General features: G+C 43.9%; 1 protein-coding gene across 1 annotated transcript in view; it reads right to left on the reverse strand.

The window, feature by feature from the left end:
• The window catches only part of LOC142018852 (contactin-6-like), a 199,589-nt gene that overhangs the window by 19,034 nt on the left and 166,263 nt on the right, over positions 1-14,292 (reverse strand). Inside the window, exons 12-15 of the mRNA XM_075005030.1 lie at positions 4,527-4,702; positions 4,072-4,189; positions 2,947-3,105; positions 2,707-2,856 (exon numbers count right to left, since the gene is read on the reverse strand). Of these exons, the coding sequence (XP_074861131.1) occupies positions 2,707-2,856; positions 2,947-3,105; positions 4,072-4,189; positions 4,527-4,702 (603 nt within the window). The remainder of the gene's footprint in view (positions 1-2,706; positions 2,857-2,946; positions 3,106-4,071; positions 4,190-4,526; positions 4,703-14,292) is intronic.

Below are 14,292 nucleotides of genomic sequence, written 5' to 3' on the forward strand. Positions count from 1 at the left end.
GTCTGCTGTTGGCCTGTGATTAGGTTGCCTTGCAGTTAGATGAGTTAGCACCTGCTTTCTAGCAGGCTTTTGGAGGTTAGAACAGTGCAGTTTTTATTTGAGTAGACCAATTAGGCAGGGAAGCTAGGAAGTAGACCAATTAGTGAAGGAAGCTTGGAGAAAGGCAAAGTAACTGTATTTCTCTATGCTGAATACTGGACACCTATTTAAATTATGTGTGTATCCCAGAGCGTTCACAAGCTATCAATCAGAACTGTGCAGCACAAAAGTTAAAATTAACATCATGCTGACTGAGCCCCATTGAAAGGAAATACTGTGTAGTTGGATGCCTTTTATTTATGATCAAACTTTTAGGATTCACACAGCAAGAGGTGACACCCACACTCTCTCACATACAGAGGGGCTGATCAACTGACCCAAAATTCCCTGCCCATCAGTCTGTGCTCTCCGAGCCTGGATTGGCCCCTGGCGACAGACCTGCCTGTCTCTGTACCTGGCATCATGGCTTCCTGAGGCAAAACATTGTGGGGGGAGCAAGGTCACAGCCTCCTGCTCCCACCCCCCGACAATTTCTGCCACAATGACATGAGAGCATGGCCACTAACAGCCTTTCTGCATTACGCAGAAGAGAAGGACACGAGCTGCTTCCAGAGGGAGGATGTGGGCGATAAGCCTAACAACCAGGCAAGCAGGGGCTGGATAAGGCCTGTGGACTCTGCCTGGCTGGGGTAGGAAGCATTGCACTTGCTGCCACTCCCCCTTCTCCATGGCTGGGGGACTGCAGTGCAGGAAAGCACTACCTGGATGTTTTTTCCACTGCTGATCCCATTGATCACTCCCAGTCAATGGGAGCAGTGAGGAGTGCAGAGCCACACATGCACCTGAGGAATTGCACCAGAGAAGAACTCCACCAACACTTTCACACACTCTCACTCTGACCCAAATGTCCACCCCTTCTGCACCCTCCCTCCTGCCCAGACCCCCACCCCCAGCTTGCTCCTGCCCAGAACATTTGTCCAGTCTACCCAGCCCCACCCAGGCTACTCCTTCAACCTCCCTTCCACCCAGAATCCCCATGTTGAACCTGTCACTGCATCCTTCCTCCTACACAGACTCTCCACCCTCAGCTTGGTCCTGGACCCTCCCCCTACAACCCAGAACCTACACCCTGCTCCCTGGCATCCCCTGCCTGCACACTGAACCCTGAACCTCTCACTTTGGTCCCCCCATAGATGCCCAGAGGAGTAAATCTAGACTGGGGAAAGCCCTGACCCTCAGTTCTCCTCTCCCTATCCCCCGCCAGTGGCCCTGCAGTGTGAGGTGAGTGAGGTGTCTCAGTCAGAGACCACATCTGTGGGGAGTCTTTTTTTCTGATTTTTCTATGGGTCAGTGGCCCCTGATCCAAAAACGGTTTCCCACTCTTGCCCTAGAGAGGGGGGTTGTGTCACTCATTTCTGTTGTGTGTGAAGCTCATACTTTATAATGTTGTCCAGTGCATAGCTGCATTATAGTTAGAGATCTGATGCTGGCCTGCAACCACTGACTGAGGTTAGCGGGGCTTGGGCTAAGGGGTCATTTCACTTCAGTACAGACATTTGTTCTTGTGGTGGAGACTGAGTTCTGGGACACAGAGCGGGAGTAAGTAGCTTAGGATCCAGTCCAAGACCAATTTCTATACTGCATTTAAATAGCCAATTCACCAAAGCTGGATGTCAACTGGCACAGGCCAGCCATAAGGTTTTTAGTAGCAGTGTAGACATATATCAAGTGGTTGGTGAGATGAAGGAAGATGGGAGCCTATGAGAATTTGACAATGGAGCAATTGGGGAAGGTTTAAAAAAAATCTTTCCGTAAACTGTAGGTACTCTACAAGGAAGGACCCACAATGGGAGGAAAATGGCATGTCACCAACACTACTGCTAGCTTTTCTGCTTCCACCTACCAGGGCCCTCCCCTTCCCGCTTGCCCCCAATGGGTCTGCAGGCTTCAGCTCAGGCTGTGATTTTGACTTGCATGAAATGAGGCCTGCATGCCCCCACTGACAAAAGCTATGCAGGGGAGACCAATGAATGTAAGAGGTGTTTGTTGGTAGAGTCCTTCAGAAAGAAGGTGACATCGCTGCAGAAGCAGATTACAGAAATGTGGGGAGGACAGGCTGACTGTGTAGCAAGATTTTATGGCCACTGAAATCAATGGGAACAAAATTTATTAGCTTAAATGAGGTCTTAAATGAGATCCTAAGTCACTTCCTCCAACTAAGCCCAGATGCTGGTGGCTGAGGTCTCTGGCAAATTTTGAATGAAGATATAAAAAGGTGTTAGAGATTGTGCTCAGGAAGAAGAAGACATTAACCCATTCCATGCTGGTGCTCTGCTCAGTAAAGGGCATGTGAACACCTTTTTATCAGGTAGAAAACCATCAGTGATAGTTTTTAAACAATAGAATGCATGCTTTATTATAACGGTATGGCCAAACTCAGACCAAAAAAGACCATCTCTATTGAAATCATTGGATTACTGAATTAGCCTATTACAAACTGAAAGATTTAACATACATAGGCAATGACTCATGATGTCAGTGAAAAACCTTTTGATTTCAATGGGTTTTGGAGCAGTCTCATAGCCCGAGGTAATTTCATTTTTAAATAGAACAGAGTAGTGACTATGAGGTTTCTACAGTTAATGGAATCATTCAGGAAACTCTTACTTGATGCTTTCATTCTTAGCAGCTCTGATGGTCTGCTTGGCTCCCCAATCCCAATGCTGTTGCCAGCAACCACACGGAATTCATATTCCACCCACGGATTTAAACCGGTCACTGTTGCTGAATAGGTTCTACCACTGAGAACTTCAGGAACTAAATACAGAAGACAAGTGAGTGAAAATGCACCGTTGGATAAGTCTTGTGACAGGCATGAAAGTGAACCAGAAATCTGAAATTGCGTACCGGTTGAAACTGCCTGCCAACCAACTGAGAAAGGAGTCCTTGTCTGAACACTGTAGATCTTGACTGGACTATTATTATCCATTCCTGGTCTCCAGCATAGCAGGGCAGCAGTGCTAGAAATGTGTTCAACTCTAACATCTTGTGGTGGACCTGGAGGGCCTTGTAAAAACAGATATTTTTGGGTAATTGAAGCCTAGAATATGGAATTCATTGTTGGATTAAATTGTGCAAGCAGTATTCCCTCACTAAAGCCAGTGGGCCTGTCTCATGGAAATAAAACATCACCTGCACGAGTAAGAGTTACACAATGTAGCTCTTAAGATTTCATGTCTTTATTGAATGCTTGAAAAAATGACATTGAAGATATTGAACACACATATTTCTGTTGTTAACATAAAGAAAAGAGAACTCAGTTGCAAGAGCTTGACTGTAAGACAAAACATAAAATAACATTTTGGAACCACATTCTTGGTTTATCCAATATTCCCACTGAAAATAATGGGATATTAGGGTCAGCAAATGTTGTAGCTTGGATCCTTCTATCTAGTAGAATTTATCTTTTCATAAAGTTTTCAGTGGATGCATAATTCATCTCCAACACCTATCATAGAGCATCTTTTTGGATTCTTAATTGCATCCCAGTATTTTTAGCAAGATATGCAAAATTGTAGTCTCAGCAGCCAGCTGAATGCATAGAATGTTCCACTCCAAGAACTCTATACAAAGAAGGAGAGAAGGCAGGATCATGACATTTCCTCTTTGCATCAACATGAATAATCTGGATACACCTGGGAGAATGCAGGCTGTGCCATTCTGAAGGCTTGTGCTACCTGTGGAGACAACCTCCATATTTACTGAAATGTTTGGGGAGGCTGTTTGCCACCTTACCTTTAAATAGGATTTGCTTCCATTGGGATGGGCAGTTGCTCACCAACCTTGCACTGGCCAGTAGTTTGTATAGATTGGTCCAAAGAGGGCAATGTGTGCAGAAAATGCCATCATATTCCTGCATTGTTATATCAGAGATCCACAAACTTTTTAAATTTCACCAACCCATAATGATGCTCACAATTTCACATTCTTACGTGAGTTATTATGTTAGAATTCTATACTTAATATACTTACCTCTTACAATAACATCTGCTGTTGCAGATAGACTATCTATGACTGTTTGCACCATGCATACATATTTCCCAGAATGATTTAGTTGAATATTTCTTATCATCAAATCCCCAACAGATTCCTAGAGATAAATGGAAGAAGAAGATAAAAGTAATCACTCAACATGTTTTTCAATTGGACATTTTTATAACTTGCCAAATATTAATAAAATTGCTGCTCTTAAATTAAAACATTCATTGCTGTCATCAGTTTATTTCGGTTTGACACTTTTATTATGACTTCACCAATAACTTGAGCACGTCTATGAAAATAAGAAAGCAAACTAAATGGATGCAACTTTTATAAAGAAGCAGTGATTTGGCATGCAAATAGTTAATGGAAATTACAAAAGATGTTTCTGTGGTTTCAGGTCTATTAAGAACAATTTGATGAAGCATTAAAGAGTTTGAAGAACTTACTCCACCAATTCTTTCAAAATGATTCACTCCTCTTTTAAAATTTATTACATTTCCATTGAATGACCATGTGAATACAGCCTCTGTAGAGGGGTCATGAGACACCTGACATGGTAGGACTATACTTTCTCCAACTGTAACATCCATGTTAGAAGGTGGAACAGTAATTACAGTCCTCTCTGTTGAGAAAAAATATTATATAATATAAACAATTGTATAAAATATTAATATATGTTTGTATAAAAAGTATTTGAATGACTTTTGCACTGTTTCTGAAATAGTTTAAAATTGATCTAATGGTCTATTAGAGTCCCTAGTACAGAAACATTTTGATGATTGCAGGGCATTATTCATCATTTGTAGCCTACTTCCCGCAGCCCAGCTAGAAGACTAAAAGATGTGCAAGATACTAAATTTTTCATCTCCTAAATTATGCTGATTCATAAATGCCATTGGCATAGAGAATGAGTGCCAGGGGTTGCCTTTGACAGTGGGAGAGATCCCCGCATCTCACTGGACAGTCACTGCCTGCCTCACGCTGGGCAGCCCCCAGCCAATAGGGTACTGTCCCGCCACAGTTCACCTGCCTCACTGGGTGTGTGAGGCTCAAGGTTCCTGAACCTGACAAGTGACTGAAATTTGGGCATCAGGCAAACCAATAAGAAAATCAACAAGAAATGAGAAACATCAACAATTTAAGCTTGCTTGCTGGAATGTGCGGACCATGCTGACTGGCTTGACTGAAGATCTTCAGGGCATCAGTGACACCCGAAAGACCGCTGTCATCAACGAGGAACTGAAGAGGCTCTGAGTTCATATCGCTGCACTGCCAGAGACGCGACTCGCAGATTCGGGATCTCTAAAGGAAAAGGACTACACCTTTTTCTGGCATGGTAAAGCCCAAGAAGAACCCAGAGAGTATGGTGTTGGCTTTGCCGTCAGAAACACCCTTCTACAAATGGTGGAATTAGTCATGGGTGGATCAGAAAGACTTCTTCGGATCACACTTCAAACTTGCGCTGGTCCTGTCCACCTGATCAGCGCTTATGCTCCAGCCTTGTACGCCACACCAGAACTAAAGACAAGTTCTATGACGTGCTTAGTGCTGCTGCAGTGCAAATACCTGCTTGTGAACAACTGTACATCTTGGGTGACTTCAATGCAAGAGTTGGAGCTGATTCGGCATCATTGCCTTCCTGCTTAGGACACTTCAGTATGGGAAAAATGAATGACAATGGACAGCATCTCCTGGAACTGTGCACGTACCACAATCTGTGCATCACAAACACATTCTTCCAAACAAAGCCACAGCACAGAGTGTCGTGGAGACACCCACGCTCGAAGCACTGGCATCAACTAGACACGGTCATCACTAGGTGTAATAACCTCAAAAACGTCCTTCTGACATGCAGCTATCATAGTGCTGACTGTGATACAGATCACTTGGTAGTTCGCTCCAAGCTCAAACTGAGACCCAAGAAGCTGTACCGCTCTAAACCTGCTGGAAGGCCCTGCATTGACGCCAGAAAGACAGCAAACTCGGAGAAAGCTGAAAAGTTCAGAGAGACCCTCCAGGACAATCTGTGCAGCGGCTCTGGGGACGCAGATGCAACATCCAAATGGCAACATCTGAGGGATACAGTTCACAACACAGCCTTGTCGGCGTTTGGAAGAAGAGCTAGAAACACGAACGACTGGTTTGAAGCTAACTCCGATGAAATGATTCCAGTCATTGAAAAGAAGTGTGCTGCACTCCTGGAGTACAAACGCTCACCGAGCCAGAGTACCCAGCAAACACTTAGAGAGGCCAGAAGAACAGTACAGCAGACAGCCAGGCGCTGTGCCAACAACCACTGGCTCCAGCTATGCAGCAGCATCCAGACCTGTGTTGACTTTGGTAATCTCAGAGGAATGTACGAGGGTATGAAGAAGGCATTAGGACCCAGCCAGAACAAGATAGCACCTCTGAAATCCAAATCTGGTGAAGTCATCGCTGACAAAGCCAAACAGATGGAGCGCTGGGTTGAGCACTACTCCAAGCTGTACTCACGTGAGAACATTGTGATTGACGCAGCCCTCGATGCTGTCGAGCTCCTACCAGTAATGGACGAACTGGATCAAGAACCGACTGTGGATGAACTGAAGAGAGCCATCGACAGCATTGCAGCAAGAAAGGCCCCTGGCCAGGATGGTATACCACCAGAGGTAATCAAGTGTGCCGCGGACACACTCCTGGAACCCCTACATGAGCTACTGTGCCTGTGCTGGAAAGAGGGTGAGGTTCCACAGGATATGCACGACGCTAACATTGTAACGTCGTATAAGAACAAAGGAGACAGAAGCGACTGCAACAACTACCATGGAATCTCCCTCCTAAGCATCACTGGTAAACTGTTCGCTCGCGTCATCCTTGGCAGACTCCAGAAGATTGCTGAGAGGGTATACCCCGAATCGCAGTGTGGATTCTGTGCAGAGAAGTCTACCATTGACATGGTCTTCTCTCTAAGGCAGCTGCAGGAGAAGTGCAGGGAGCAGAGGAAGCCACTCTACATAGCCTTCATCGACCTGACCAAGGCCTTTGACTTGGTCAGCAGGGATGGACTGTTCAAACTGCTCCACAAGATAGGCTGTCCTCCATAGTTACTCAAGATGATCCAGTCTTTCCATGAAGACATGAGAGGAGCCATCCAATATGATGGCGCATTATCGGATGCTTTCAGAATCAGGAGCGGTGTCAAACAAGGATACGTGCTTGCTCCGACATTGTTCGGGATCTTCTTCGCACTCCTCCTGAAGCATGCCTTTGGATCTTCAACAGAGGGCATCTTGCTGCACACAAGATCTGATGGGAAACTGTTTAACATTACAAGGCTGAAAGCTAAGTCTAAGGTGCAGGAAGTCCTCATCAGAGACATGCTGTTCGCAGACGATGCTGCTGTAGTGTCTCACACAGAAGACCAGCTTCAAAAACTGCTGGATCAGTTCTCCAAAGCGTGCAAGGACTTTGGGCTTACCATCAGCCTAAAGAAGACAAACGTACTCAGTCGGGATGTTGCTGAATCCCCATCAATCAGCATTGACAACTATACTTTAGAGGTCGTCCACGAGTTCGTTTACCTCGGGTTCACCATCACTGACACCCTATCGTTGGACACTGAGCTAAATAGGAGGATTGGAAAAGCAGCCACAACTCTGTCCAGACTCAGCAAGAAAGTGTGGAATAACAACAAGCTGTACACTCACACCAAAATGCAAGTCTACAGAGCCTGCATCCTCAGCACCCTTCTTTATGGCAGCGAGACTTGGACCCTGTATGCCTGCCAGGAAAAGAGGCTGAACATCTTCCACTTGCGCTGCCTCAGGCGCATCCTTGGAATATCATGGAAGGACAGAGTGACCAACACCACCTTCCTCGAGCAAGCTGGAATCCCAACCATGCACACCCTCCTCAGGCAGCGTCTGCTCCGCTGGCTTGGCCACATCCACAGGATGAATGATGGAAGGATTCCAAAAGACATCCTGTATGGTGAGCTAGCCTCTGGCAAAAGACCTCCTGGATGCCCCCAGTTGCGCTACAAGATGTCTGCAAGAGAGACCTCAGAGAGGTAGACATCGAGCTGGACAACTGGGAAGAACTAGCAGAAGACCGCAGCAGATGGAGGCAGGGGTTACACAAGAGCCTTCAGAAGGGCGAGATGAAGATCAGACAGCTAGCAGAGGAGAAGCGAGCGCACAGAAAGCACATTAAGGACTTGCCACACACCCACCACATCTGCAAGAGATGCGGCAAGGATTGTCACTCTTGTGTGGGCCGTCATAGTCACAGTAGATGCTGTAAATGAAGTCCTCAATTGAAACTATAAAGGGCACGATCCATAGTCTATGCAGACTGAAGGATGCCTACTACTACTACTACTACTACTACTATGTTCTTTAGGTCTAACTTATATTCAAACAATATAGTATATTGTGTTGAAGCTGCTTAGACTATGGGGAAAAGAGGAAGAGGTATGATAATGTAGACCTTGAAAAAAACTTCCTTTGCAGAATGCTGCTGCAAATGAAAATGTGCTCACTGTTTTGTTTTTGTTAACTTTATAAAGAGAGATTTATTTTTTCTTTACACTTTAATCAATTTAATTTTCATCAGAAGTTTCCCAGTCATACGCATTCAGTATTTAGATTCCAAAGGAGATAACCTGAAAGACTGAAAAAATCATTTACTCTTATAGCTCCCCTACACCAATAAAAAGAGGGAAGCAGTGTTCATTCAAGAAAAAAGTAGCTTGCTGAAAGGGAAATACACTGGTTTACATGGCTTTGCTATTGTTGGCATTTTTGGCACATAACCTTTTTGTGAGCAATTCTCTTGAATCAAGTCTCTGCATGAAACTTTTATGAAACCATGAGAAGTCAGATGCACATGAATAAAATTTGCACTAATTAATTTAATGATAGTAATATATTTTGAAAAAAGATGAGATGGGTTGGAAGACGTTTTCAGGACCTGTATTAGTTCAGCATGTCTATCCTATGCCAGGATTAACCCTGTACATTGGCAGAGTATTTGAAAACACAATTACTTCATCCAGTATGGGCCCTTGACTTCAAAGGCATCATTCATTTATTCAAGGTGGGAGATTCATTTGCTATTCAGAACACACTTTTAGGAGATTGCCAAAGCAATTCCAGGAACTGAGTGCTACACAGGCTACATCTACATTAGAAGCAGCTGTCAATAGTAATATCTGTCCACGGAGTTGTGTCAACAGAAGCTCTGTCGAGGAAGTGCATCTACACACAAAAGCAGATAGACAAAACAATCTGCTCTGTTGACAGAAAGCAGCCAGGCTTCTCTGCCCTCTGTCAACAGAATGGCTTACCAGAAGCTCTGCAAATATGGCTGCCCAGTAAATTGGAAGCCCTCTTTGTTGACAGATGTGTTATTTCTCAAATTTTCAAGGGATAACACTGTCGAGACAAATTCAGAGTTGTGTTGAGAGTGTTGGCAGAATGCCTTATGTGCGTAGATGCTCCCTGAGTTATGTCAACAGAAGGCCCTTTCTGTCGATAAGCTCTATATGTAGACAAAACCATAGGGTGGAGCATACTCTGCAACACTGAACTTCAAGTGACTTCCTCACAGTGCTGAGTTACAACTCCTGAGACTGTCAAAGCAGGAGTCAAGAGCAATGAGGAGGAATACTGCATGTTCTGTGATCCCTCTTTTGAACTAAAGCTGAGTCTTCAGTTGCAGTATTTACACCAGTCTTTAACTGGTACTTCCTCAGGAATTCAAAGAAAGACCTTTGCATTGTTAAAATGGATTAGATGGTGCTAAAATCTTTTTTTCTTGCTCGACTCCCTCTTTAATGAGAACACATTGCAAGGAAAGGAAAAAAATCTTTGAAGAACTTCAATTGTTGAAGCAGAGCAGATTCTTTATTGGTTTTCTTTGCATGAATTAATTGCTATTTAGAACCTTTCCTTTAATGATCAGTACAGTTTCAAATCACTTGGTTTTTTGAAGATTTTCCCTGGTGACAAGGCAGGACCTGACAAAGATTTTTTTCCAACAAGTAGAATAGAGAAAATGTTTCCTGCCCAAAAGCAAGAGTTGCAGTGCAATCCATTTCAAATGGATTCAAGCACCATATCTTATTATTTGGCATTACTACAAATAGTCAAAGTCTGAGAAACACCCAAAGAGATTTTGGTTGTAAAAAATCTTGTAAGTTATATAACATCAATATAGTTTCACTAGGATACTAAGTTCCCATTTTATGCCTAGTTTGATTCATTTTTATTAAAGTTGTGGATGTGCATTATATTTCTCATGTTCCAAATGCTCTTCTTTTTCTTCACATTCCTCTTTGCAACACCTACCCTTCACAGAATTCTTGCTGTCAGTCTCTTCTTGGGTGTCTGAACATCACCTGTTGCCTGATTGTATGTGAGTTAAATAGAGACTCCATAGAAATCATTCAGAAATCTATGGGATGGAATGGAAAATGATAACATTTCTTTCAAATTTTAAACCATTCTGTAAGACTTGTTTTAGAGGGCATGGAACCCCAGCCTCATTTAGATCACTAGAATGGGTTAGGGACTTTTCAACATTTTTTTTTAAACCAGAAACAGAGAGTTCATCAAATCTAAACATTTTAATGAGAAAGGGTTGCCGCTGACATATTTCTCACCTCACAAACATTTTGAAAGGGAAGTTTTGTAGTTGCCAAAATGAAATAGATAACTAATTCCTGTTTTCTGCTTCAAAAGGAATCATCTAATTTGAAACATTAGCTAATTATAGTTTTTAAAAGTAAAAATTGTCAAAGTGGAAAAACTGGTTCAACTGACCTAAGCTGATTTGACCAATTTATTTAGCACAAATTTTCAGTTTTTGAGGGATTTTTGACTTGACACACCATGGGGTGGGAAAATATCTTGAAAGCTGAAAAAAAAAGTTGGATGCAGAAACTTTTATACCCAGCAATACCTTTGAGTGGGTGGACTCTGATGAGTCACACGGACGAAAAACAAAAATTGTAAATACCTGCTGAGCCAGAATGCAACAAAGGATTAGTTGATCCCTTTCTTCTTTGTTTTCCCTCCCCTTGCCTTCAAATCCAGAGTTTTGTTTCCCAAGTCCCACTTCTATTCTGCCACAATACTCATTTCTAATCACAGAGCTTAGCATAGCACAAGCAGCCAAAGAGGAAGAAGGGAAACTTGCCCAGAATGCTCATTTTACCCATTAACACCCACTCCAGCAGTATATCTAGGCTATGGTTACACTAGTGTCATCTGTTGACAGAAGTCACTGTTGGAAGAGATTTCCTGACAAAACTTCTGTCAACAGAGTGTGGCTACACACAAAAGTCAATAGGAAGAGCGCTCCGTTCTGTTGACTGAGCATCCAGACAGCCCAGACACTCTCTTGACAAAACAGACTCCCAGAAGCACAGCAGACACAGCTGCCCATTGTCCTGGATGCCCTGTCTGTTGAGAGAAGCCCCCCTCCACCCTCAGAGCATCCACACAGTTTTTTTGTTGATTGAATCTGTCAACAAAGGCACTCTTCCTCATCTGGGAGAGGCAGAAGTTTGTTGGAGGAGGTCCTGAATTTTGTCAACATGCTGTTGACAAAACCCATTTTGTGTGTGGATGTTCCACCAGCAGAACTGGGTTTTGTCAGCAAAATCCACTGATGTAGCTGTAGCCCTAGGGTACATCTACACAGCTATTATTTCAAAATAACTATCCTAGCACCTACACAATGCAGTAATGATTGGCTTATTTTGAAATTGGTAAACCTCATTGTGGGTGCGTCTACACTAGCCAGCTACTTCGAAGTAGCTGGCACAACGTCGAAATAGCACGTGTTGCGTCTACATGCGCTATGCACTATTTCAGTGTTGAAATTGACGTTAGGCAGCGAGACATAGAAATCACTGTTCCTATCCGAAGATGGGAATAGCGCCCTACTTCAACATTCTGCGTTGAAGTAGGACATGTGTAGATGATCCGCATCCCACTACATCGAAATAGCGGGGTCCTCCATGGCAGCCATCAGTCAAGAGGTTGAGAGATGCTCTGTCCAGCCTCTGCAGAGCTCTATGGTTGCCATGTTCAGCAGCCCTTAGCCCAGGGCTGCTGCTGCTGCAGCTGGGGGTCCATGCTGTGTGCATGGGGTCTGCAACTGGTTGTCGGCTCTGTGGAACTCATGCTGTGCAGGCTGAGTGTGTCTGGGAGGGGCCCTTTAAGGGAGAGGCTTGCTCTTGCCCCAGAAGGGCTAGTCCAGCCTGTGACCCCATCTGCAGGCTTTGCTGGCTCCTTATTTTGACGGAGAGTGCTTGTGTGTGTGGATGCTCTGCATTTTCCTCCAGAGCAGCTCCTTTTGACGTTCCCCATCGCTAAGTCAATGTTGAACGTCAACGGCACCAGCCCCAGAGGATGTGTAGACAATACGCGTCGAAGTAGCCTATTTCGATGTTCTTACTTCGAAAAAGGCTACTTCAACATAGTGTGCTAGTGTAGATGTAGCCTGTATGAGGAATAGCACTGATTTCAAAATAGCTATTTCAAAACAGGTACTGTTTAGACAAGAAATAGCGCCTCTGTCTGTAAACACTATTTCAAAATAGAGCTCCGTGTAAACCCCACGTGTAGGAGAATCATGCTATAAGGTGATTAATACTTTGGGTTCATTGTTCCTGCCTACTTGCTCACTTAGTATGATTTTTGTGTTTCCTTTATGAAGTGTTTCCCAATATCTATACATCTTGCTTAGTCACTGCTGAGATGAAGTACAGGTTGAACGTCTCTAGTCTGGCACTCCCTCATCCAGCAATATCTATGGTCCGATGTGATTTTAGTTATAATGGGTGTGGCCAAGTTTCCTGTGGTCCCATAAAGTATGTTTACAACCACCAGTCCTGGCTCTCAGTGTTTTGTGCTATTTAGCTGCAGTTTATCCCAAAATATCTTCTAAGAGTCCAGTAAGCTGTGGAAGTGTTGGTAGTGCTACTAGACAATATTAACCTCCTATGGTTCAGCAAATTCTTTCATTCAGCACTAGTAATGTCTCAAGGGTGTCAGACTAGAGAAGTTCACCTGTATATAAAAAGTATTTTTTTCAAAGATAAAAATAGATAAGATGCTCTTTGTGCTTGAGGTATAATAAAGACTTCTATCACAAAGAATAAACAACTCAATGAGCAGCAATAAACTTAATTTGCACATTAGATATGCTTTTCCAAGTTCTGACATTTCAGTTGAAAATAATGCTGAAGCAATGAGCCCTATAATTGAACAGCCAAAACTTCTCCAGAGGGGAAACAAAAACAAATGTTCCCCACAAACAAGATCATTTTTATACCATGTTATTACTCTGTTTTTAATACACTTTGTAAATGCCAAATGAAATAATTTTGTTGCTGTTTTTAATATGATTTTTTGCGTACTGCTCCATTAGGATGTATATTAGTAGTAGGCATCCTTTGATCCTGAGGAATCATGGGTTTGCGCCCCAGTTGGACTGATTCGAGCAGCATCTTCTGTGGCTGTGCAATCCAATCCAGGAGTGGCAGTCCTTTCCACACTGTGAGCAGCAGTAGGCAGATGTCGCTCTGGTATCATGGGCACGGATCTTCCTGAGGGCTCTCCTGTCTTCCGTGTCCTTCACCAAGGTAGTTTCATACATAGCAAGAGCTTCCTTCGCTCCCTGTTTCCTGGCATGCCTGTGTGAGGCGAGCGAATGCCAGGTGTTCACACTGATAGAGAGAGTGCTGAGGTCACGCTTGCACGTGTCCTTGTAGTGCAATTTAGGTCACCCTTTTGTCCTCTTTCCAGATGCCAGTTTGCCGAAGAGGAGGTCCTTTGGTATTTGGCCATCCGTCATGCGTGAGACATGGCCTAGCCAGCGCATACGCCTCTGTTTGAGAAGGGTGAACATGGAGGCAGTGCCTGCCCTCTCAAGCACTGGGCTATTGGGGACTTGTCTTGCCATGAGATACCGAGTATGCTCCAAAGGCAGTGCATGTGGAATGTGTTGAGCCACTGCTCTTGTTTTGAGTGCAAAGTCCATGTTTCACTGGCGTACAGCAGTGTGCTCAAAACACAGGCTGTGTAGACCTGCACCTTGGTGTGTACAGTGAGCTCATTGTTAGCCCATACTCTCTTTGTCAGCCTGGAGAACATTGTGGTGGCTTTTCCAATGTGCTTGTTGATCTCGATATCAAGTGACAAGTTGTCCAAGATCATCGAG

The sequence above is a fragment of the Carettochelys insculpta genome, chromosome 11 (genome assembly GCF_033958435.1).
Source record: "Carettochelys insculpta isolate YL-2023 chromosome 11, ASM3395843v1, whole genome shotgun sequence".
Lineage (NCBI taxonomy): Eukaryota > Metazoa > Chordata > Testudines > Carettochelyidae > Carettochelys > Carettochelys insculpta.